The 23,468-nt window shown below is 49.0% G+C and overlaps 1 protein-coding gene across 1 annotated transcript in view; it reads left to right on the forward strand.

The window, feature by feature from the left end:
- Positions 1–5,897: 5,897 nt before the first annotated feature.
- HS6ST2 (heparan sulfate 6-O-sulfotransferase 2) overlaps positions 5,898–23,468 on the forward strand; it is a 127,263-nt gene continuing 109,692 nt past the window's right edge. Inside the window, exon 1 of the mRNA XM_051630499.1 lies at positions 5,898–6,539. Coding sequence (XP_051486459.1) covers positions 6,028–6,539 — 512 coding nt within the window. The 5' untranslated portion in view covers positions 5,898–6,027. The remainder of the gene's footprint in view (positions 6,540–23,468) is intronic.

Here is a 23,468-nt window from a genome sequence, read left to right on the forward strand (position 1 = left end):
GGACCAAATTCCACTGTATTAATTCCACACAGGACCACCTACTGGGATAGCAGCAGGTAATATTGTGTCTTTTCCCACTGTTCATTTCAGGGCTGTGTGGAATGGTTTCCCCCTTGGTTTTAGGAAGATGCAACAAATATTTGTACGAGTCCTTCAACAGCCTTTCTCTGTGTGAATCCACTGCTGAAGACCACTCTGCATTACCTGAGTTAGTCTCTTGCCTGACTTGATGGTGCAAATGCTGCAGGTTTCATTCGAAATTACATCAGATACACCAGGTTTGCATTACATACCTTGGAAGTGGGCACAAAATGTCCCTTGGGCCACATGGCCTGCAGTCCTGGGCTTTGTTGGCTCTCACCCTTCCTAATTCCTCCAAATCTGCTCATAAGCGCCTCCAAAAGGTCCTTCACACACCTCACCAGAAAGCTCTTTCAGTGCCTGGTGGCTCTTTGGCTCTGATGCCAGGTGGTATTAATATACCCATCACTGTAATTGTTCAGACAAGCAAACAGTGGCAGGAGCAGTCCCAACTTCTCACTTTTCCCACTGATTCAGAGGCATACTTGAAAGAGCCCTTTCATCCCCATGGATCCTGCTTCCTGGAGTTGTCCCAGCCTGTCCTCATCAAAAGGAAATTTGATGTTTCAGCACTTTCTCAGCCAATTTCATGCTGGGATAAGAATCAGTGGTGATGGGACAGTGTCATTTATTCACTCTCTGACTACTTGCCCAGAGTTTGGTACACATCCAGATGCCAGCCCCTCCTCAGGTTCTCCTAGAAAACCTTTCACAGGACCCAGATCTATGTGAGAAACAGAAATACAACTGATACCTTGTAACTTGAACGCTTGCCTGCCTTTCATCTGGCTCCAACTGATGGTGAAAATCCAAGATTTGCTGCACTGAACAGCCCGGATGGATGGTTTCTGATGCCATGTGTTGGAAAGGAGGTACTTCTGAAAGCTTCTTGTACCCACCAAGTGCTGTGCAAATACCTCCCACCAAGTCCCTCTTCCCCTCTGCGGCTTCTGCAAAGTGTATTTAGTGATTAGTCGGCAGCAAAATGAAACTGCCAGGGATTATCTTGCAATTATCTTGCAAGGTGAGTCCCTTCCTTGTGTTTCCAGGTCTTTGACTCCAGCTTTTAAAGGCTGCCCAGTTTCCCACACACCCAAAGAGCTTTGGGCAATGTTTGTATTCAGAAAGGCAAGATCTAGAAGTAGAGATAACTGCTAGATCCGTTCAATTGTTGAAGGAAAAAAACCCAACAGAGGTGCTTTTGGACACCTCAGGCTCTCCAAGCCCCATGGGGTGGTTTGGAGCAAGGCTTGCATCAAGTGTGCTTGGCTTTGGGAATGAGCAGTGGTGCTGCCAAAGCACCAAGAAGCAAAGCTTTGATGCCCACGTTACAAAGAATATGCAAACTTGTATTATTCCTTTGATTAGCTGCTCTCTGATATGTCAAGTCCATGAATAATCAAGCCTCATTTTCTAATTAGTTTTACTCATCACCACTTCTTCATGCCTTTGCTCATTTGCATACTCTTTTTCCAGATTAATGCCTTATTTTTTGAGGTGCTAGGAGAGCTTCAGTCCCTCTCCCACCCCAGCATTCCCGGCTATTGCCTTGCTCTTGGCCTTGCTTCTCCTCCCGTGCACTGGCCAGCTCATTGCTCTGTGCTTCCCCACTCTTTCTAAGCCCTGTTTCCACAGGGAATGGGGCAGTGTCTTCATGCTGTCTGTCCCCCAGTGACAACTTTTGAGTCCATAATCCAGTTTTACCTGGCCTCAACAGAGAAATAAAACTAGCAAAGCACTGGGTTTGCACAGGCCTCATGGAAGTTCTGGGGAGCCCTTCTGGGGCAGGGAAGGACAAGGCTGGAGCATCCACTCCATTGCCTTGAGGACCTACGATGGGGAGAGTGGCTTTGAAAACCCTGGCCACAAACCTGTTTGGCCATCAGCCACGCCAGCTGACAGAGACTATTCCATTAAAAAAAGCTGCAGCAGTCGGGCTGGTGACAGTTTGTTATGTTTTAATAAAGATACTATTTTCACAACTCCAGAGGTTTTTCTGTAGTTGTTTCATTTATCTTTACCCCTCCCCTTCCTGCACAGGTACTGTAAGAAGAATCACATTACAAGGAGGTTTAGCAAAGCAAAGTTAATTACTTGTTTGCATTTCTTTTAATCAAGTTATTCTAATTGTGCTCTAATACAGTTTCCCCTCTGATTTGAAAAAGGCCTCATCCTCTGAGCAGCTGTGGGTGCCCCAGTCACCAGGGTTCCTCCAGTCCTGGCTGGGGCTGCCACAGCCCAGTCCTCCCCCTCTGCCCAGGGGGTTCAGAGCTGCCTGCACCCCTGCCTGTACCTCTGTGGAGCAGCAGGTACTCTGGTTGAACTGGTGAAACCTTGATCCTTTCAATAAGCTGGAGGCCACCAGTGCCTAATGAGGCTCAGTTTTCCACCCTGGCAGCCCCACTTCCCTCAAAGCTGATGTGCCTTTTCTTTTTGTTAGGGCCAAGCAGTCACCGTTTGCCAGCCAAAGGCAGAGGGGTGAAATTCAAAAGCCGTGGAAACAAAGGTCTTCAGAAAATAGGCAGGGATGTGATGATCAATCTGGTACCAGGTGCCAACAAGATCAATTTAGGGCTTGAAGCATGAGGCTTATTGATCTGCCTCTGGGCAAATACCTGGTGCCTTTGCACACAAACCCCTGCCTTTCTGAAGGTTTCTGTGGGTAAAAAAAGAGGGCTCAGCCCAAGATGAGCTCAGCTTGACCCCGCTCTGGCATCCACAGCAGCAGGAAGAGGCTGGGACTGGAGGAGCTGGGGGGCAGCAGCTGGGGGGGTTGGGGAAGGGGGACCAGCTGTGGGGAGGATGATGGTAGGTGAGAAAGGAGCAGTAGCCATGCCCCCCCACACACATGGAGGTGGGGGGATCCCCTGTGTCAGCAGAGGAGAGTGGTGGTATGTGGAGAGCTGGAGTGGGGTCTGTGTTTTGGGCTCTGTGGGGATACCATGTATTGAGAAGAAGCCAGAGATATTTTTTTTTCCCCACTGGTTTTACTACTAATACTTGGCATTATTGATTGACCTCTTAAACCAGCTGCCCTGCCAGCCACTGAAACTGTGCTGTAAAGCCTGGGCAGCTCTGTCCTGTTCTGTTCTACTTTTATCTCATCCAGGGTGACTTCCATTTCTTTAGTGCCTAAGCAAATGTTTCCTGTCCCTGGATCAAAGCAAGGGAGCATCATTTACATACCGTGGGTGAGAAGACAGCAGGCTGGAGACCATCATTCATCAGTGAAAGGATGATCACTGTTTGTTTAGCCCATTCCAAAATAATGGCTCTGCTGGGAACACCAAACCAGTATGCATCATATCTTTTATAGCATATATTAATTTAGTGGAGACATTAGGCCATCATTATTCCCTCCTTTTAATTCTCATGTATTAGCATTCAGGATCAGTTTTAATCCAGCACACATCTTTATTATTTCATCATGCAAAATAAATAAATCTGGAGGCAAATGTATTTTTGCTGATATCAATGACTGTGAGAGGGTGATGGATATAAAGCACAGAAACATCTTTATAACTTTCAAGCTTGAATTTCAGAACACGGCGTTTCCATTAAACGCTGCAATCCATTCATTTTGGAGAGACAGATACAAACAGAAGCAAATTAACTCAGTAGTTCTCATGCCTAGAATCTTTGTGTCAAAACTGCCTATTATTGTGAGTGTAAATGTTTTCAAAATATTAGAGACAACTGGGAAAAAGGTAGGGAAGACAAGATATTTTGCTTGAGGATGAAAACCATCAAGACATTCCCTCCAAGCAGCAGAGGTACCTGGTGGAATTCCTTAAAGTGAATGGCTGAAGCACTGGGAGAGGAGGAGAAAGGAGGGAGGCCTTTTTGAATTATTGTTTAAAAAAAAAAAAAAGATATTGCAAAAAGGTCCAGGAGAGTGTTTTCCAATAATTGCCTTTGCTATCTGCTGTGCATATTTAGAAAACTCAGCTCCTGGCTGATTGATGGGGCAGGGAAATGAAGGCATCAAAAGCAAGAGGAGTGAAAGCTGAGGTGCTGCTCCCTCTGCCTGCTCGGGGGAAGGAGAAGCTCGGGCATTTCCAGCCCTGCCTGGCATCGAGTGAGGGAAGAACTGCTGGATGTGCAGCTCTCCATCTGCACCTGAGCCCACCAGTTAAACACCGGAGCACACCAGTTAAACTGGGGGCGGCCAAACCCCAGGTCCAGCCCCAGCTGCTTCTCCTTGGATGGACAGGACACCGGGATGGGGTTAGAACCTCCTTTAGCCAGAAGCCTCGTTTTATATTTGGTTTTCCTGTCACTTCCAAGGCTGCAGCTTCCCCAGACGGGAATTGGCACAACATTAGATGCACCCACGGGACACCGGGGGCTGCACCGGTGTGTTCCCCCCCGCCCCGGGCCGGGGGGACTGGACGCGATTTGCATGTTAATACAGAAAGGACTTTAATCAAAAGATAAACCCAGAGTCCTTGTGGCGGTTTTACTGACCCCCCCGTCGCGCAGAAGGGTTTCAACGTGCGCAGGTTGCGCCTGGATTCGACACCTGAAGCAAGTGGAACCGCTGGGGGGGGTCAAGGAGACCCCCCCCCCCCCCGGGCTGGGTGTTGCGGGGCGGGCGGAGGCAGCGCCCGGAGCCCCGCGGGCGTTCCCGGCTGGAACCGCAGCCTCCGCCCCGGGCAGCCCGCGGCCGCAGCGGTTCCTGCGGGCGGGAAGGGCCGTGGGGCCGTGCAGGGACCGGGCAGGATGCTCAGCGGGGAGGGCAGAGGGGCCCGCTCCCGGGGCCGGGCTCGGCGCGCAGCGTGTCCAGCGCCGGGAGCGCGGGGCTCCAGGGACCCGCCCCGCTCCCCTTCCTCTTCCCGTTCCCGCTCCTATTCCCATTCCCGTTCCTATTCCCATTCCCGCTCCCATTCCCACTCCCCTTCCCGCTCCTATCCCCATTTCCGCTCCCATTCCCGCTCCTATCCCCATTCCTGCTCCTATCCCCATTCCCGTTCCCATCCCCCTTCCCGCTCCCATTCCCGTTTCCCTTCCCGCTCCTATCCCCATTCCCGCTCCCATTCCCGCTCTCATCCCCATTCCCATCCCCATTCCCGCTCCTATCCCCATTCCCGCTCCCATTCCCACTCCCATTCCCGTTCCCCTTCCCGCTCCTATCCCCATTCCCGCTCCCATTCCCACTCCCCTTCCCGCTCCTATCCCCATTCCCGCTCCCATTCCCGCTCCTATCCCCATTCCCGTTCCCGCTCCCATTCCCATTCCCGCTCCTATCCCCATTCCCGCTCCCGTTCCCATCCCCATTCCCGTTCTTGCTCCCATTCCCATTCCCGTTCTCGCTCCTATCCCCATTCCCGCTCCAGTTCTCGCTCCCATCCCCATTCCCGCTCCCACTCCCACTCCCCTTCCCGCTCCTATCCCCGTTCCCGCTCCCATCCCCATTCCCGCTCCCGTTCCCGCTCCTATCCCCATTCCCGTTCCCATCCCCATTCCCGTTCCCGCTCCCATTCCCGCTCCTATCCCCATTCCCGCTCCCGTTCCCGCTCCCATCCCCATTCCCGCTCCCGTTCCCATCCCCATTCCCGTTCTCGCCCCCGTTCCCATTCCCGTTCTCGCTCCCATCCCGATTCCCGCTCCCATTCCCGTTCCCATCCCCATTCCCATCCCCATTCCCATCCCCATTCCCGCTCCCATCCCCGCTCCTATCCCCATTCCCGCTCCCATCCCCGCTCCCGCGCCCACACGCGCAGACCGGCGCGCGCCGCTCCCCGGGCCACGCGGCGACCGGGGCGGGGCGTGGCCAAACGGGAGGGGGCGTGTCGGAGCGCGGGGGCGTGTCCCGGCGGCGGCGCGGGGGCTGCCGGGAAGGGCCGGCGGGGGGCGATGGCGGCGGGCGGGGCGGGCCGCGGCGGGGCGCGCTGAGCGGGGCGCGGCGTGCGGGGCTCGGGGCGATGCGCGGCGCTCCCGGCGACGATGGAGGATCGGTCCCACAAGGTGCTGCTGGCGCTGGTGATGCTCTTCATCTTCGCCGTGATCGTGCTGCAGTACGTCTGCCCGGGCACCGAGTGCCAGCTGCTGCGGCTCCGCGCCCTCAGCCCCGCCGCCGCCGCCGACCCGTACCGGGCGGAGGACGAGACGCCGGCGCGTTTCGTTCCCCGTTTCAATTTCTCCGCCGACGACTTGCTGCGGCGGGTGGACTTCAACATCAAGGGGGACGACCTGATCGTCTTCCTGCACATCCAGAAGACGGGCGGCACCACCTTCGGGCGGCACCTGGTCCGCAACATCCAGCTGGAGCAGCCGTGCGAGTGCCGCGCCGGGCAGAAGAAGTGCACCTGCCACCGGCCCGGCAAGCGGGAGACCTGGCTCTTCTCCCGCTTCTCCACCGGCTGGAGCTGCGGGCTGCACGCCGACTGGACCGAGCTCACCAACTGCGTCCCCTCCGTGGTGGACAGCAAGAAGGAGGTGCGGCTCCGGCCCTCCAGGTGAGGCCGCGGGGGGGGTCCCAGGCCTTCCCCGGGGGGCTTCCCGCCGACCCCAGGCTCCCCGCGCTTGGTGCGGGTGGGCGCCGGTGCGGCGGGATATGGAGCCTCCGGGCGCAGCCGTGGCGGGATGCTGCTGCGGGGGGGGTGTGTGTGAACGGGGTCGGTAGCGGAGCAGGCTGCCCGCCGGGGTGCGGCGAGGGCCCGGGGGTGCGGTGTGGCTGCGGAGCCAGCAAAACCTGCCCCCCGCACCGCTGCGCTCTGCCTTCCGAGCCGCGTCCCGCAGGCTGCCGCCGCTGGAGCCGCTGCTGGGGAAGCCCAGGAGCGGCAGATCCCGGTCCCTAGCAGGGAGCGTTCATTGTGCGGGCTGGCAAAGGAGCAGGCCTGGCACCCCGCACCCCCGGGCACCCCCGGCGAGGCTCTGCCGGGGCTCCCGCAGAGGCGAGGGGTCCCTCCGGCTGCCTGCAGCCTTCCCCCGCAGCTCCTCCGGCTCTGGCCAGCCACCTCGTACCCGGCTCCCCGGGGAACCCTGTCGCTCCTGTGTACACCAGTGATTCGTGCTGGCTTTAGGAGTTTCTGTGAGCCACTTTGTTACAGCTGAAGTTGGGCTTGTGCAGACGGTGGCCTTGCGAGAGTCAGGGCTACTCTTACGGCTGTTACCTGCAAACATTTGCATCGCCCTTCAGCCCTGAGCCTTCTTGTTTTGTGTTTGCACGTTGAGTTTTTGTGACGCTGCTCTCTCCGTCCCTGCACCTTGCTTTGAAGTTGCTAACCTGGCCTGACCAGAGCTAGGTGGTTGCCTAAACGCTGCCCTTGCTTTTGGAAAACCCAGCTGGCTGCTTCCCCTGAGCAGCAGGGACCTGCTTCCCCTGCTCCTGGAGCTGTTGGATTGCAGCAAACCTTCAGCTGTAACGACCAAGTAGCTTGTGCGTGGCCGTGTGTGCAGCTGGATCGTCTAGCAGAACAGCTCGGGGGGGGGCCTGTGTCTTTTCACAGTGCTTTGCTGGGAAACTGGAAACTAGGGTATCACTCCTAGTGTGCCGTTAGACTAATGGCAGGTCCCCTTACAATGAGGGTACTGTTATAGATCACGCTATCTGAAGTCAAGTCTAAGCACAGATTCACTTGAAACAGCGATTTCTTTCTAGAATTCCTTTTATATAGTGTGACACGACACTGCCATCTAGTAGAAAAATGGTTAGTGTCATTATCTTCCTGTACCCAGGAAGCAGCTCTTTATGAGGCTTGGCTATTGTGATTCCTTGTTCTTTTGTTTTCCCTACTGCTCTAAAATTTAATTGTCTCATTTTTGTGACTTTGGATTTGCAAACATCAGGAGCCAAGTCCTGGCCCTGTGGGTCTGTTAGCTTCCCAGTTTCAGGCTGCTGAGCCTTGCAGGCTTTGTGGTTTATTTTACCTGTTCTATTAATATGTTATTTGTCAGCAGAAATGGAAATTACATAACGTGTGCTCTCTGTTGCTGAACAGCTTCCAGTGGTCTTTCTTTTCCCTCAGAGATGGATCTGGCCTGCAGAGTTGTAGCTGTGGGGCATGGATTTGCTTCAGACAGGTCAGGTTTAGTCGTGCCCTCTGGAAGAATGGAAGACTCCATGTCCTGAACCTACCACCTTAGGCAGAAAGGATCTCCAGGCTTGGAGAGCAGAGTTTTGGCCCATAGGTTGTGGCTTTGTGGAATTTTTTTATTTTTTTTTCCTGCTGGATTACCAAACATGCTTTTCTGAGTTGAAACAGAAGCATTTTGTGTTACCTGCCCAAGGGTTCAGAGCAGTTGTCCCTCCCTCGTCCAGCAAACCATGCACATCATCATAGCCAACTTCTGAGAGGTCACTGAGGACTCATGACTCAGGATTGAAGCCTGGAGATACGGAGCAAAAATAAGCTGTGATGATTTTGTGTTGGGTCGAGGTCTACTCTCTCAAAGGCTTTTGAAATTATGTTGTGTTTTTAATAACCTAATTACACAGCTTGCTTAACAGCTACAGCTGTTCTCCCAAATAAAGCCTTGACAGGCAATTATTTGGACTGCAACTTCTAAATGTTTAAAAATACAGGAAGAGAATAAGTTCCTAAATGAACAATAGTCCCTTCAAGTCTTCTTGCCCATTGGTAATACCTTGTCTTTTATTTTGTGTTCTGGATTTAGTGACTTGCATTTAACAACTAGTCAATTAGCAGCTATTCCTAGTGCCAGTAACAGACTCTAATCTGAGCACTTTCTGGACAGATAATAGCTGCTTTCAGAGCAGTGGTAGAATGTGGGCTGAGGGTGTCTGAGTGGAGGAGCCTTGCTGGCTCTGAGTGGGGCCAGCCTGGCTGTTCTGCACTGGGATTTCTGGGGGAAGGCCAGACTGTCCCGGGTAGTGTGTGCTGGGTTAGTGCTGGCAAGGAGGAAAGGAAAGGGACAGCCCTGGTGTGCAAATCCTGAGAGGGGAAGAGCAACATGAAGGAGTGCTAGGCCTGTTTGGGGAGCATCCTCAGGGCACGGAGCAGGATTAGGTCAGGAGCAGTTTCCTCAAGTGAAGCTTAGCTTGACAAGAGTGGGAATTCCTGCATTTGCCATCGAGGTGATTAAAAAGTAAGACCTGCTGCAAGAGTGATTGGAACTGCTTGGAAGCTGCATAATGCAATTTTTATCTAGTGTCTTTGGTCTGTGTCACCATGTCTGGGAGTAGCCAAATGAGCCGTTGTTGTTTCATCAAGCTTTTTAGTTTGCACCTTTGTTTGATTGCTTTGCACCGAGTTTCGCCTTCAGGGCCATGGAGAGTCTGCTTGTCAAATTGCTTGTTAGTTGGGCTGTTCTATAGGGGCCTTTTGTTTAAAAGTTGAGCCTTTGTTAGGCTGGAGGATACCTTGTCCTGGACCTTGCAATGCTCAGCACTAGGTGCAGAACATCACCATGATATGATCTGATGGGATCAGCCTGGAGGGTGTGCCCAGGGAAAACCTTGTTGTCTGCAGCATTCATCCTCCAGCTTCTGCTCTTAAATTCCATCACTGGTCTGCCTCAGTTTTCTTTGGGAGTTGCAGGCCTGGAGGGTGGATTCCTCCACTGGAGCAATAGAAATACTCAGGATGCCTGTTGTGATATTTTTTGTTTTGGATTTAAAACAATGGTACTTTCCTGTCTCTGAGCATATAGTTTCCTTTGTCGTGGTGGTCTGTGCTCTTTAAAAAGCATTAAGTAGCTAAATAGATAGATCTTCCTCTCCTCCTTTGGTGCTTCCTTGCCCTAGAGGAAGATAAATCTCTGGGTGTGGGAAGAGGGATTATTTTCTTTTCCTCCTTGGGCCCTGTCAGGGTGCAATGTCATGTATGGCCCCATTCCTGCGTGTCTCCTGTTCCACCAGTGCTGCTCACCACTGTGGCATCCAGAAATCTTGGGAGAGGGAAGGGGAAAGTGCAGGCACAGATGATGCCTGGAGTGCTGTGGATTTGCTGCTTAGGAGGTTGGTGGGATGGGCTGATGGCAGTGGCAGGTAGGAGGGGGCTGTCTCAGCTGTTTGGCATCAGTGGTGAGAAAGGAGAAATGTGCCTTTTCCTAGTAATGAGTGACTGACTTGGGTCACTTGATTGATTATGGAAGCCTCAAAGCTTTTGGCACACTGAGCAAAGGCAGCATCCAAAGTAACTGTGTGTGAGAGCATCACAGAACTGAGGTTTTGCTCAGCACTGGCTAATTATTATGGAAAGTATCTACTGAACTTGTCTATAGCAATAAATCCAATGGCACCATTGCAAGAAACAAAAGGCCATGGGGTTAGACTGGAAAATGTAGTGAGACATGGGAGCAAATACAGATATCTACATCTTTAAGTGGTGTCATGGCTTCAGACCCTTCTTGAGTGACAGACCTGTCTGTAACTAAAGATCAGACAGTATGTGGTGTGGCTTTGAAAGAAAGAGATGTTCTCCATTGAGAAGAGAATGAGCTTGCAGAACTGCCTCTGGAGACAGAAAGTCTGACACTGGAAGAAATTTTGCTCTGCTGGTACAAGCCTGTTGGACCAGGACCAGGGATGGTGCCTGCTGGCTTTTGGGAGGCCTGGTGCTGGCACCGTGTTGTTGTGATGTGGGACAGAAGTCCCTGGCAATGCATGGATGTTCTGGTGTTGTCTGTACATGTTAGTTAAACTCATCTAAACCTTTTGAAAATCTAAAGAAGATATCACAGAATTACCAAGGCTGGAAAAGACCTTTAAGATCACCCACTCCAGCCTATGACCTAACACCACCACATCTCCGGACCACGGCACTAAGTGCCACATCCAGCCTTTCCTGGAACATCTCCAGGGACGGTGCCTCCACCACTTCCCTGGGCAGTCCATTCCAATGTCTAATCACCCCCTCTGTGAGGAATTACTTCCTAATATCCAATCTAAACCTCCGCTGGAGCAGCCTTCTTGTCTTGTTGCAAGTTGCCTGGAAAAAGAGCCCAGCCCCCACCTGACTACAACCTCCCTTCAGGTAGTTGAAGAGAGTGATAAGGTCCCCCCTCAGTCTCCTCCAGGCTAGTGTGTGTCTCCAGGCTAAAAAATGTGTTAAAACGTTTCCCAACAAGCTGGAAGTGTTTACTGTGTGTGGTTGCGTTGGCTGAACAGATTAATCCTCATGCTCTTGGAAATGTGGTGGGATTTGCATCTGCAAATATCATCTGCTCCATGGTCCATGGCAGTGTGTCCAACTCCTGGCAGGCTGGACTGCTGGCAGGGCCCTGGAAGAAAAGCAGCTTGGTTGCAGCAGGCGTTGCCATCAGCCCTGATGTGAGCTCGGGTCCTGCTGGAGCAGGCTGGGCTCTGTGCTTGGGTTTTACCAGGAAGCTGCTTCTGTGTGGAGGGGGAACATCCTGTAACACTTGCCAGGGAGAGAAAAATCACTTGGAGGGGTTTGCTTCTTCAGGAGAGGCTTACTCCTCAGCTGCTGTTGAAACAGCAAAGGTGGTACATAGCTGTGCTCGGGGATGAGCTCTGTTGTTTCACCTGTATGGTGGAATTGGGGGGATAATGAAGCCCCATAAATCAGCACTAATCCCTTTGTAGGCAGGAGAGATGCTGTGAGGTCCCACTGCGCCCCAAGGCTTGCAGTGGATAACAAAGGCTTCAGCAGGAGGTGGAAAACGTAAATCCTGGATGCTGATGGAGCAGACTCCATTTACAAGGACAAGGTCTCCCAGCACAGGCGCTGCTGCTTTGGGGGTGCAGCCTGGTTGGGGTGGGAGGGCTGCTTGGGGAGCGGAGGGGACCAGCCTGGCTGAGCTGGAGGCTGTGGGTGAGCAGATGGGGTGACCCGCTGTGACTTGGGTCCTGGCCAGAGCACCGGGACGGTGCCTGCCTGCCCTTGACGTGCACATCGGTGACACTCCCCAGGAAAAACGGCAGCAGTTATAAAACACACACATACACACAAAAACCCAAACCAAAATGCAGCTTTTGCAGAGATGCCGCCGGGCCCGAGCGGCTCCGTCCTGCTCCGTTTGTCAGCAGGGTTTCCTAATGAGCCTGGTCCTCTCTGTGCGGTGGCTGCTGTGGCGGCAGGACGAGAGATGTGGTGACAATTATCTCACCACCTGCGAGCCCGTGTCTGTGGCAGCTGCATTTCCCCTTCTGGCACCTGGTGGGAAGGAAGCTGGCTCTGGTTTGGGGACGTTGGGAGCAGTGGGGCAGGCTGCAGAGCAGGTGGGGTTTTGAGGGGAAGGGCAGGGGGTTATTTTCCTAAGTGCAACTGGGTCCTTCACCTCATCCCATCACAGGGACTGACCCTGGAGTCTTAGTCGTAAACTTAAGTTCCTGGGGTTGTTTCCAAGTTCAGACTCCAGGACTTACAGATCTCTCTAAACTGGTATCACTGGTTTTGCAGATTGTGTTGGGCTTTTTGAAGCACTTCTTAAAAGGATGAAACATGATTTTCCATATTCTCTTCAATTCTCCTCTAAGGCTTTAACAAAGTGCAGATTGACTTTTAGTTATAAGGCAGCAGGAAACATACACGTTTAAATATTTTTAAATTCAGAGATATTTTTTTTTTGGTGGGTAGAGAGAAGTTAGATACTGCAAAGATAAGTTCCAGTAATTGCAGTAGAGCAAGAATTCCTTGGACTACTTATTGTTGTCAGAGTTGGTCCTCCCTAAATAAGAGAGTGGGAATGTGAACACCCTGGCATGGTGCCATTGTACTAAGACATGATTACTTTTTCTTGAAAAGGTGCCTCTCTGCTAATTTTTTTTTTTCCTGGGAATTAATAAATATTAAAATGAATCTATAAATACACGCATCAACTGCATTAAAATAGACACGGATTGTGCCTTGTGATGCCTCTTCATAACTTTATAACCTTTAATAAAGGTTATCCAAGGCATTTGGGAGTTAAGCATCACCAGTAGGTTATTTCTTTTTATCAAAATACAGATTTTTAAGTCTAGCAATTTTAGCATCAGTTCTGAGGCATATTAGCAGAGATTAATTTGTCCCTCATTTATTTAATCTGAATTGTCAGGAATCATGTTCTCTACTGATGTAAATGTCGGCAAAAAGGACTTATTAGTAGATTTGATTGCTTTTTAAATTTAACTAGCAGAGATGCACTGGCATGCCTGAGAGAATTGGTCTGTTTCTTGTGAACAGTTCAGTGCCTAATGAATCACTTCAATGTACTTTTCTGAAGGAAAGCAGAGCAATTTAAATGTGCAATGCATTGATTTACCTCAAATGGATTAGGCCTCTGTGTGCAATCCTTTGCATTAATTTACTTTCTCCACAACTCTAATAATAAAGACAGCGTTTCTGTACGACGTCGGCCCAAATTAGCTGGCGTAACTTGCTAGAAAGCAAAATAATTAATACGTGGCTGAAAATGGGATGTGGGAATGGATCTTTCTGAGAGGACATGGGTCTGGAGGTGCCACTGGGAGCTGTGGGCTGGAGCGGTGTGCCCTGCCAGCCCCTGCGAGCTCCCGTGGAGCCCTGGGAGGAGAGAACTGTGTACAAAATACCAATCGTTTCTTGACTTCGTCATGGGGAAAGAAATATAAGAATGTGTTTCCAAGTTAGTGCAACTTTAAGAGATTTTTTGAGTGTGTGTGTGTGTGGCCAGGTATGTTTTTTAAAAGGACTGAGGGAACGGTGCAGGAATCTGTAACTCCGGCAGATTTGTGCATGTTTTATTGCTGTGGTAGCGTTTCAGTGGTGTTGGGCTGGCTCTGCCTTTGCTGTGCAGCCTGCAGCCAGGATGCAAAATTCCCAGTCATTCCCTATTTAACCACTTAGCTGCAGAAACGGCGCCTGGGCTTTGTTTTGCTCTGCGGGGATTCCCGGGGCTGAGCAGCCCTGGCGACCAGCAGCCTTTTTTGGAACCATACCTGTAAGCTTCCTACATACTTGTGAGGATTAATTTTCCCTCCCCTTCCCAATCAGCCGGTTCCCACTGCTGGGCAGCTGCCTGCCCCGTTGGGAACCTTCAGGGAAGCAAAGCAATGGAGCATCCCCAGCCCCTGCCTTCCTCCCTTGGGAGCCCAGTTCCCTGCTCCCAGTTTGGGGCTGGGATGCTTGCCTGAGTTTGCAGCATCTCGATGGAAGCCAAGCCACCCAGGGTCGGTGTTGTGCTATAGGAGGATGGTGGCAATGCTGCTCCTGCCTTCCTCCTCCTCCTCTTCCTCCTTGGCAGCGTGGATTATTGTTGGGGATTGATTTGCTGACGCTGGCAGTTGTACAGTGTGTTCTGGGACTAATAGGGTAGCACCAAATCATTGAGGCGTTATTGAAACGAATCGCATTTGTGATGAGTAATAAGTAGCAGGCCTTGGTATTTATGAATAATTAACACAGTAAACTTTTTCTTAAACAGACATGAAGAAATGATTTAATTTCTACTGTGAACACTGTAAAATTAATGAAAGATAATTGCATTTGCTAATGCGAGACTAAAAAGCTAAAGCAATCCATTTTTTTGTGTTTAAGATCACATTACTGGTGTAAACAGTGAATTTGCAGTTCCTTCAATGTGTTTTTGTTGGGTGGGACCTGTGTTTAACATCCAGTGCCCTGGTTTTTGTTGAAATAAAAGGTGTATTGGAACAGATTTAACTCATTGCTGCTGATTCCATCCACTCACATATCTCTGGGTGGGTAGCACATACATGTGTATAACAAGATAATGTTTTGGAATGAGTGGCAATTAGGACCAGCTTTTTTTCCTCTTCCTTGACTCTGGGCTTCTTCTGCAGCTCTACGTGCTTTTAAAGACAGAATCCATGTAAGATATTCCTGATACACAGCTTTGAGTGAAATCTCCATTTAGTTAGTCTTGGAAAAAATCGTTAGTCTTTAGAGACCAATAAGTCATAAGATCCATTAGGGGTGAGACTCAAATCATGTTACATCTTGGTTCTCAGCTGCTTATCCAACTCTGAAGGAGCCAAACTTTTTTCGTATTACAGATAAATATACACAGCTATGAGGGAGATAATCTTGTGGCATTAAATGATTTAACACATCTCCATAAAGACATGAAGAAGACTATGCCTTTCATGAGATCCTTGTAGCAAATGCTTCTAATTTCCCATAATCAAAAGGGCTGTGAAGCTTTGATGCTCTTAGAGATCTCAGTAGCTGGAAAATCAGTTCTTCCTTTACTCCATATTATGTTGGGTAAATTAAAACATTGCAAGGCTCCCAGCAGTGGGAATCTGCTCATTCAAACCTCTCTTGAACTGTGGGATCCTTCATCAAACACCCAAATGAAGTTGAGTAGAACACTCTTCTGTGACTGTTTACTTTCTCAAGCTTCCTTGTGCTCAGAGTAAAGCAACTTTTTTAATCCCTCTATTAAGAAAAACAATGTTTCCTTGGTCAAACCCAGAGAAGCTGCTTTTGAGAGTTGCTTTTTCAGGGTAACTGAGGGGAGAGCATTTCCTTTTGCCTGTGGGAAAGCTATTCCCTGGAGCAATCCCAAGCTATTCCGAGGCTGTCTTTTTCTCTTGTAGATTCAGAGGAAGATACTAGGAATATGCTAGTGTCCTGCTTGGGCAAAACCTACCAAGAACTAACTTTCTCCCTTTTTTTGGCAGTACCTAACTCATCTTCATAGGGAAGAGGCTGTGGGAGTCTTCCTCCCAGGGTACTCATAGCCTGAGGAGGACTTTAATGGATGTGGGTGAAGGCATCTGTCCATGCTTCCAGAAGAGTGGCAGGCTTAGTTCCTCCTGGAACTGGTGTCACCAACTGGAGATGGAGAGGAAGGTGGCTGCGTGGTTTCTGCCTTTCACTGAGCTGTTTGTTTTTCTGTGGGGGTGTTGGTTCTGATCAGTACGGTGGTAGCACAGAGAACTCAGACAAAAGCGCTCAAGGAAATGTCAGACGCAACAGGATGCATCTGCCTGATGAGAGCTGAGTGACTTGCAGAAACATAAATGGCATAAATTAGGCTTTAACTCCTTCAATTCTTGTGTGCAGCAAGGCACAGTCACTGGTAAGGGAAAGTTTTGTGTTGGCTTGGTCTCCCTGGTACATTTTCTCTTACTGTGCATCTTTAGCTCAAACTCCAGTAGGGAATTTTGGATTTTGGTGATTTCCAATAACTTTATGTCAATAAAATGTAGAATAGAGTTCAGGCTTTCAAATAAAATGGACTTAAAGGTCAGCTGTTTGGCTTTCTGGCAGTGGGTTGCTGCTGGGGTCTGTCTTCCTGGCTCTGGTCTGTGGTGGCTAAACATGCAAGTGGGATTTGAGAAGGCAGGCCCTTAAGACCTTGGGATGAGTCCCATCTCCATCACCATGCCTGTCTTCTTCCTCTTTGCCTTGTCTGTGTAATTCAGCTCATTGCATCAGGGTATGTTCCTGTGTGTTTGTAGCATGCACATCAGTAATTGTAGGTGGAGGCACTGGCAATATTTCTAAGTGTTTAGTGTGAATTCAGGAAAGCTGTAGTTTTAAAGTATAAACCAAATGTACTGCACTGACAGGTGACTCCATCCTGCCCATGTATGTGGGCCTGTGGTGGTGTCCTGTGAGGCCTGTGGTGTTTGCTGTCTTCCCAGGAAGGGAAGAGGAAAGCTCCCTAACCACGTAGACGCGTGGTCACAGCACTTGGTGCTTTTGTGCCAGAGCTCTCACACGGTCTAGATTTCACCCCCTTTCATGGATGAAGCAGTCTCTGACTTCACTCTTTGGAAGGAACAGCTCGGGAAGATAAACCTGGTGCAACTGTCCTAACCTATAGTCTAAGCACCCCCTAAGGGTATGTCTGTTAGCTCTGCTTCTCCTGAGAAGTTACTGGATCACTTTCCATACTGCTTAGTTGCATTTTGGATGTCAGCAGAATTCTGGATTGGAAGATAAGCACTCCCATAATTTTTATGGATAGTGGCAGCTTCTTCACTGAGTTAGATTTATGGGGTAGTGGTGAGGTTCAGCTGATAAACCTGCTGGAGTTTGGAGATCACTACTTGCTGGCAGTGGTGCAGAACAGCTGAAGAAGAGGGTGGTGACTATGTTGAATTTTGACTGGGAAACAGTTCTGCAAACTGTCTTATCAGCCTGTGTTTTGTGGCATATTCAACATGCTGCCACATGCAAGAAGAAATTGCAGTTTAGTTTGAAATACAGTCAGCAGAAAAAGGTTGCATGCGAAATGCGTGAGCACTGCCCTGTGTTTGGGTTATTGAGCTCTTGGTTGCTTCCAAGGGCAAAAGTGTGTGAATAACTGTCCTTGGCTGTGAGCAGGGCTAGGTGTGTTGGACCCTATGTTTTGTACAACACAGCTTTTGGAAAAATCTGCTGTAAATGTTTTAAAATTTATTTATTGGGCATGTAACTGAAGGCACATAACTGAGGACAATGCTGATATTTCTGGAGAAAGGATCGAAGGACGTTGTGCATCACTGGGTTTAAGATGCTCACAAACTACACATTGTCAAGCCTGAGCTCTGTTGTGTGAACAAAAGTACTTAAATATATTGCTTAAGAATATACTTGGTGTTAAATTATTGCTAAGTGCTTTGCAGGATAGTGGTCAGTCTAATGGTGTGGGAGCACCTTCTGTTCCGCTGGAGTGGTGAAGTTTCCTGCTCTGCAGGGTTGGGATTTCATCTGTCTTTGCTCTCATTTGGGGTGCCAGCTTTCCCTGTTGTAACCCTCCTTTTCCTACAGCTTGGAACTGGTCAGTGCTGCAGCTGCGTGTGTGCAGAGACAAGCAGAGAGTGTAGAGTCTAGAGTCCTGCTGAGACAAGTGAAAACTGAGATTCCCTGTTGCAGGACCAAAAGAAGTAGAGGGCAGCTTGGGTAAACTGATGCATCCATGTGACAGTGTCTGTTCTGGCTAGTGTATCAGGTTTGGGTTGGGGACCTGGAGAACCAGAAGCAGCAGCTGTTTCAGACTCTGCCTAACAGCCAGGCCTCTGCAGGGGAAGGGGTAGGCATAGATGCCTTTCCTGGACAGGTTTGGTTTGAGGGTGGACAGGAGAAGGGGAGTTTTAGACCTCTCTTCCACCAGCATCTCAGAGAGCATACCCAAAAGGCCAGCTCTGTCTGACCTGAATCCAGACCTCCCATCAGCTAATCCCTTTTATAAAATTGGTCAGTGTATCAGGCAGCACAGAGGAAAAAAAAAACAACAAACCAAACAAACACAGAAAGGACTTAAGAATAGCTGAGCTCATGGAGAGAGAAAAATTTCTCAGAGCCTGGATTATGGAAGGATCTGGTTATTTGTTAAATGTATAAGCAGATTCTCTGCCTGGGCTGTGGTGGCTCAGCAGTTGTGCCTGAGGATTTGATGGTGTGCTCAGCCCATCCTGCTGCTCTCTCAGGTACAGCTGAGGTCTGGAAATTAAGGTTTAAGGCTGACAACAACTTAGGTATTAAATGTTTCAAATTAAATGTATTCTGGAAACTGCAAATATAAGCTTTTTAAAAGGATCTTAGAGCTCCCTTGTTTCTTGTCTAAAGGGTTGGTTTTGCTTCTCGTGTCATTTTACGTTATTTACCTGGAATGAGCAGGGTAGTTTTGCCTCTGCTTGTCCTCATGTGTCACATGAAGTCATGAAGGTGAATTGCTTCCTGCAGTCAACCTGTGTGTTCACTGAAGAGTTATGGCTATGAAGTACAGAATCATACTTCATTTTTTCCCTTATGGTAAAATTATTTCAAGTCTTTATAGAATGTTCTATCATGATAAGTGAAATTCTGCTCTCTTTACTCCTGTGATTAAAAGATCTTTTAAAGGTTATTTCGATGTCTCCCAGTCTGTATAGGAATCCCAGTACTTGTACCTGTTGCTTATAATGGAGGACAGGTTGATTAACTTGAGATCTGGCATCTTGTGATAATGCATACTCAAGCTGAAATCAGATTATTGAGAGAAACAATCTGTGAAGCAAGTTGCTCTTTTTTGGGCAGCAGGCTTTACCACCCTCCTTTTCTGTGACTTTCACCTCTGCATATTCAGCTTACCTAGAACCTGTTTCCTTTTTGAGGACAGTTTAAGGATGGAAACCTAATCTCCTCCCTCCAAACACAGGGCACAAAGGCATTTGCAGATTGCTTCCTTGTCTGGGGCTACATCGTTTACAGAGTGTCTAATACTTTTTGTTGCAGCAGAGGACTGATGTAATTCTCTATGGAAAGGGAAAGCAGGCATCTGGGATGAGATGTAAAAGCAGCAGTTGCAGTTCCGGGCTGCTAGGAGTTGTTGTCTTTTTGTGCCTGTGGGAGGTTTTGTTGGGCTCTATTACAGGACCTGGGAGATGCACTTGGTTTTGGGAGTGGGTTATGGTAGGATTTATAGATGCAGAAGAGCTTGTTGTGTCCCATGGGCATGACCTGTGCTAGTGTAAGTCATCCTAAAATCTGCAGTGTACTAGCCTGGTGGGAGTCAGTTTGGCATGTTTAGCTGTGTGTGGGGGAGCAGAACACAGGCTTTTTTTTATGCTCATGTGGGCAACATCTCTTTGTTTTACAAGTTGTTTTCATCTTTGCTTGAGCAGCTGAGATGAAACATCCCTTTCTGTTAAGAGCAAAAGCAAAGGCCTTCACTTTAATGTCGGTACTAGGGCTGGGATGTGCTGCAGTCTCTGCATTGCTTGGCTTTGATCCTTGGTTGTGGTGTAGGAGTGCACAGTACAACTCAGGAAGGTGTGGTGGTGAAGTGGTTTTAAGTCCCTGGTCTAGACTGACGCCTGTGTCCCTGGCCCAGAGTAAGTTAGGATCACTCCAGGCTGCAAAGTGCCATCGAGCTCTTCAGGGTCACCTACAGCAGTCACATCCTCTGGTGCATTCACAGCCACCTCTTCCCTTACTGCATGTTCTTCCTCCTCTTCTGCCCCCCAGGCAGGGAGAATGCAGGAAAAATTGCTGGGGGGAAGGTCAAGAGGCTGTCTGTTCTCTTCCCTGTTTGAAGACTGGGATTCTCCTACTGTTTTTTTATTTTCTACACGTTTTTAGTGTTAAACAACAAGCCTTTTTGCAAGCTCCACTGATCCTTGGGCTGGGAGCAGGGCGAGTATCTGCTTAGCAGAGATATCATGGTAAAATTTATTGTTGCTCTACTTTAACACTAACCTGAGGGATTTTTTCCCTTCTCTCTTTAAAGAAGCTTTTTTAATTTTCCCCACTAATGGAAAATTTCAGCTTGTCCTCCACTTAACCACAGATCAGGCTTTTCCAGGAAAATGGAATGAATTGGTAATGCTTCTCTCTTCTGCTGCTTCTGTGCTTTGCTAATTGTATTATTTTTGTTGTGAGCTTAGGTTGCATAAAGGCCTTCTTCAGTCCCCACCAGGCTGGCATTGTTTTCTAGACAAGAGAGGACAGCCAGAATCTCTAAGGTGGTGCTTCTTCCTCTGGGGAAACCTTCAGAGTTTGGAAAGAATGGATTTCAACCTGGAGAAGCGTAGGCTCCAGAGGGACCTTATAGTGGCCTTCCAGTGCCTTTCAAGTACAAGAAAGCTGGGGAGGGACTTTTTGCAAGGACTTTTTGGTCAGACATTAGGAGGAAATTCTTGAGTGTGAGGGTGGTGAGACCCTGGTCCAGGTTGCCCAAGGAAGCTGCGGCTGCCCCATCCCTGGCAGTGTTGAAGGGCAGGTTGGATGGGGCTTGGAGCAGCCTGGGCTGCTGGGAGGTGTCCCTGCCCATGCAGGGGGAGTGGACCTAGATGGTCTTTAAGCTCCCTTCCAACCCATTCTATAATAAGAGGCTTCTTACAGCACAGTGTTTCACTATGAGCTATGGGGTTTTGGTTCAGAGAGGGTGTAGGGGTGAGCATCCAGGAGCACAAGGGCAACTTTGAGTTTCCCATTTGGCATCAGGGAGAGGCATCTCCATCCACAGCTGCCAGCCAGCCTCTTGGTGCTTCTCAGCTCCCTTGCTTACCACTCCTTGCAGCTCCCAGCACTGATCTAGAGGCTTCTTCTTGATGGTTTCACCTCTCACGAAGACTCAATGCTCTCTAGATTGCTGTCTTGAAGCGTGGGTTTAAAAATCAAATAACACAAAGCTGCACTGTAACAAATGTTACTGCATTAGATATTATATTATAGAAGTCACTGTGGTTAAGTGGAGTATCTCTGCAATCTTGTTTTTATCAAGACGTTTATGTTCCCCTCTAATTTTTGTGGAGAGTTGTTTAGATGTTTTCCAGATTAGAGCGTAATGGAACTGCTAGCTCTAAATGTTTGGAGGAATCCATTACACGTGGTGATTTAGTGGTTAGTCACAATTACTCTGGAGCTACAGAGTCAAATTCAACACCAGCCTTCCAAAACCTGTACAGTGAAATCTGGTCATCCTGTCTGTGAGATGCTACCAGAGAAGAAAAAGATGTTTTGTACAGCAAGACACAGAAGCAACTTGGAGGGGCTGGTGCTGGAGGAAGGAGTTGCTGTAAGAAGCAAACCAGCAGGCAGCTTTTCCCTGTAGAGTTTTAGTCTCTTTCTTTCTGCTTAATTAAAATCCAGAAGATTGGTGGTGGCAGTGGGTTGTTGTGCTTGTTTCCCATCCTGTTGGAGGTGCAGATGGAGGCAGGGATGGAGCTGGAGCAGGACAGTCCCACCTGCTGCAGGCCCAGATCTCCTTCCCACAGCAGCACTGGCTGCAGGGCTCTGGTGCAGCTCAGCACCTGGTCCTGGGCAGAGAAGGTCTGGTCTCCTTGAGATGTGGGCTGGTGCCGTTGTTAATGGTGGTGGAAATGTTCCTGCAGGCTCATTGAAGAAGGCACCACAGGCTATAGAGGTATAGCTGATGATTAGAGCAACTTTTGCACAACAGAAGCATCAACATATTTACTTACCATAACTATATATAGACACCTGCTTTAACCCCAGCCTGCAAGTGGAAGCTCTTGCCTCTGTTTAGCTTTTGAAAACCACTTTCTCCATGATAACTACCTGCTTATTGTAGTTGGTTGCCCATTCCTGTGTCCAACCCTACCAGAGTCATGTGCGGTGCCTTGAGCTGCACCTTCTCTGACCACCTGGGGTGGAAATTATTGCTCTGAGTTGAGCAACCTGCATCTTGCTGGTTTTTCTTTGCTGAGAGGAGGTTCTGTGACCTGCTGGGCTGTGTTTCCTTCCTCTCAGCTTCTGAGTTGGAAGTGAGTTCATCTGAAGACAGTTGTAGCAATTGGTGTCTCGGGTTTTAAGGCCAGGTTGGAGGCTGTCAAAATGAAATAAGTAAACCTGAGACTTAAAAGGATGAGCAAGTAAATCCCATTAAATTTGTGTGTCTTAGAGTCTCGGAACAAAATTTGGATTAAGGGATGAGCTCATGCAGTTGTGCATCCCACAAAGCTCCTCAGTCATCTTTGTTGTCTGGGCAAATCTGTTTCTGCAGTGGCTGGTGGTAAGAGATGCCTGCAGAATACCTGAAAGTGCTTCACAGACAGCATTTTAATAGCAATGATTTTACAGCACATTTTAAAAAGAAAGTTATTTGGGGTTGTTAAGACTTGGCTTTGGTTTGAAGTTCCTTTTTGATACCTGGAAGTGATATTGAAATTCTGGGTTTGTGCAAACTTGGAAGTGTCAGTGCTTTTATCAGTGGCTAAGTTTACTTGTAAAGCTTTGTAAAACATCTAGGAATTTTTAGCTAATTCAGGTCAGACCCCCTTTCCCCCCCTGACCCTTTTTACCAGCTGCCAGAAATCTGAACAGTTTAAAACCTGTGCAAAACACAGATCATCTAACTCTTTCATTCCCTTTGGTTTGGAATGTTACTTTCATTCATGAGCTCAAGTTAAGCTTTCAGAAGAGGTAACGTGAGAGGATTTTGGTTTTGTCTTGAAATTATATAGAGTTTTCTGGGAGCTGCAGCAGAGGAGCAAGGCCACTGGGAGTCTGACCTACCCGGGAAGGACTTTGTACTTGCTGTTGCTCCTTCAGCAGCTCATTCTTGATTTGCTCCTGGAAGCATCTGAGGAGCATCAGAAGTGTCAAGGGGGACCTGGGCTGGGCCCATGCTGCCTGTCCTATGTCCTGGGATGCTGCCAGGTTTTATCTTGATCTCTAGTGCTGCCCAGCCTGGCTGCTGCATGGCAGAAATTTGCAGCCTCCCCAGCGTGTTCACCGTGGGCTCTGCAGGGGTGATGCCTTTGTGGCCCAGCTGGCCCCTTTTGGAGACAACAGTCCCCATCCCATTGACTGAAGGAAGAGCTCCATTCCCTGGAGGGGTGGCCTTCCTGGAAAGGAGATAATTCATGCCCAGTACCAGCTCTGTCTTAAATGCAGAACAGGATCCAGTCAGCTTTACTGATAAGAGCTTGGGCTTTGCGGTGTCAGCTGTTTTCCATGCAGTTAATGCTGGGACCACAAAACTCATTAGAGTTGTATGATGTGATGAGAGGTTAAAAGTCAGTGTGATACCTACAAAGTGCTCCAGCCTTACAAAGAAATGTCACTGCATCCTCCTTAAGCACTCATAATTAGTGA

This window comes from Apus apus, chromosome 12, assembly GCF_020740795.1.
Source record: "Apus apus isolate bApuApu2 chromosome 12, bApuApu2.pri.cur, whole genome shotgun sequence".
Lineage (NCBI taxonomy): Eukaryota > Metazoa > Chordata > Aves > Apodiformes > Apodidae > Apus > Apus apus.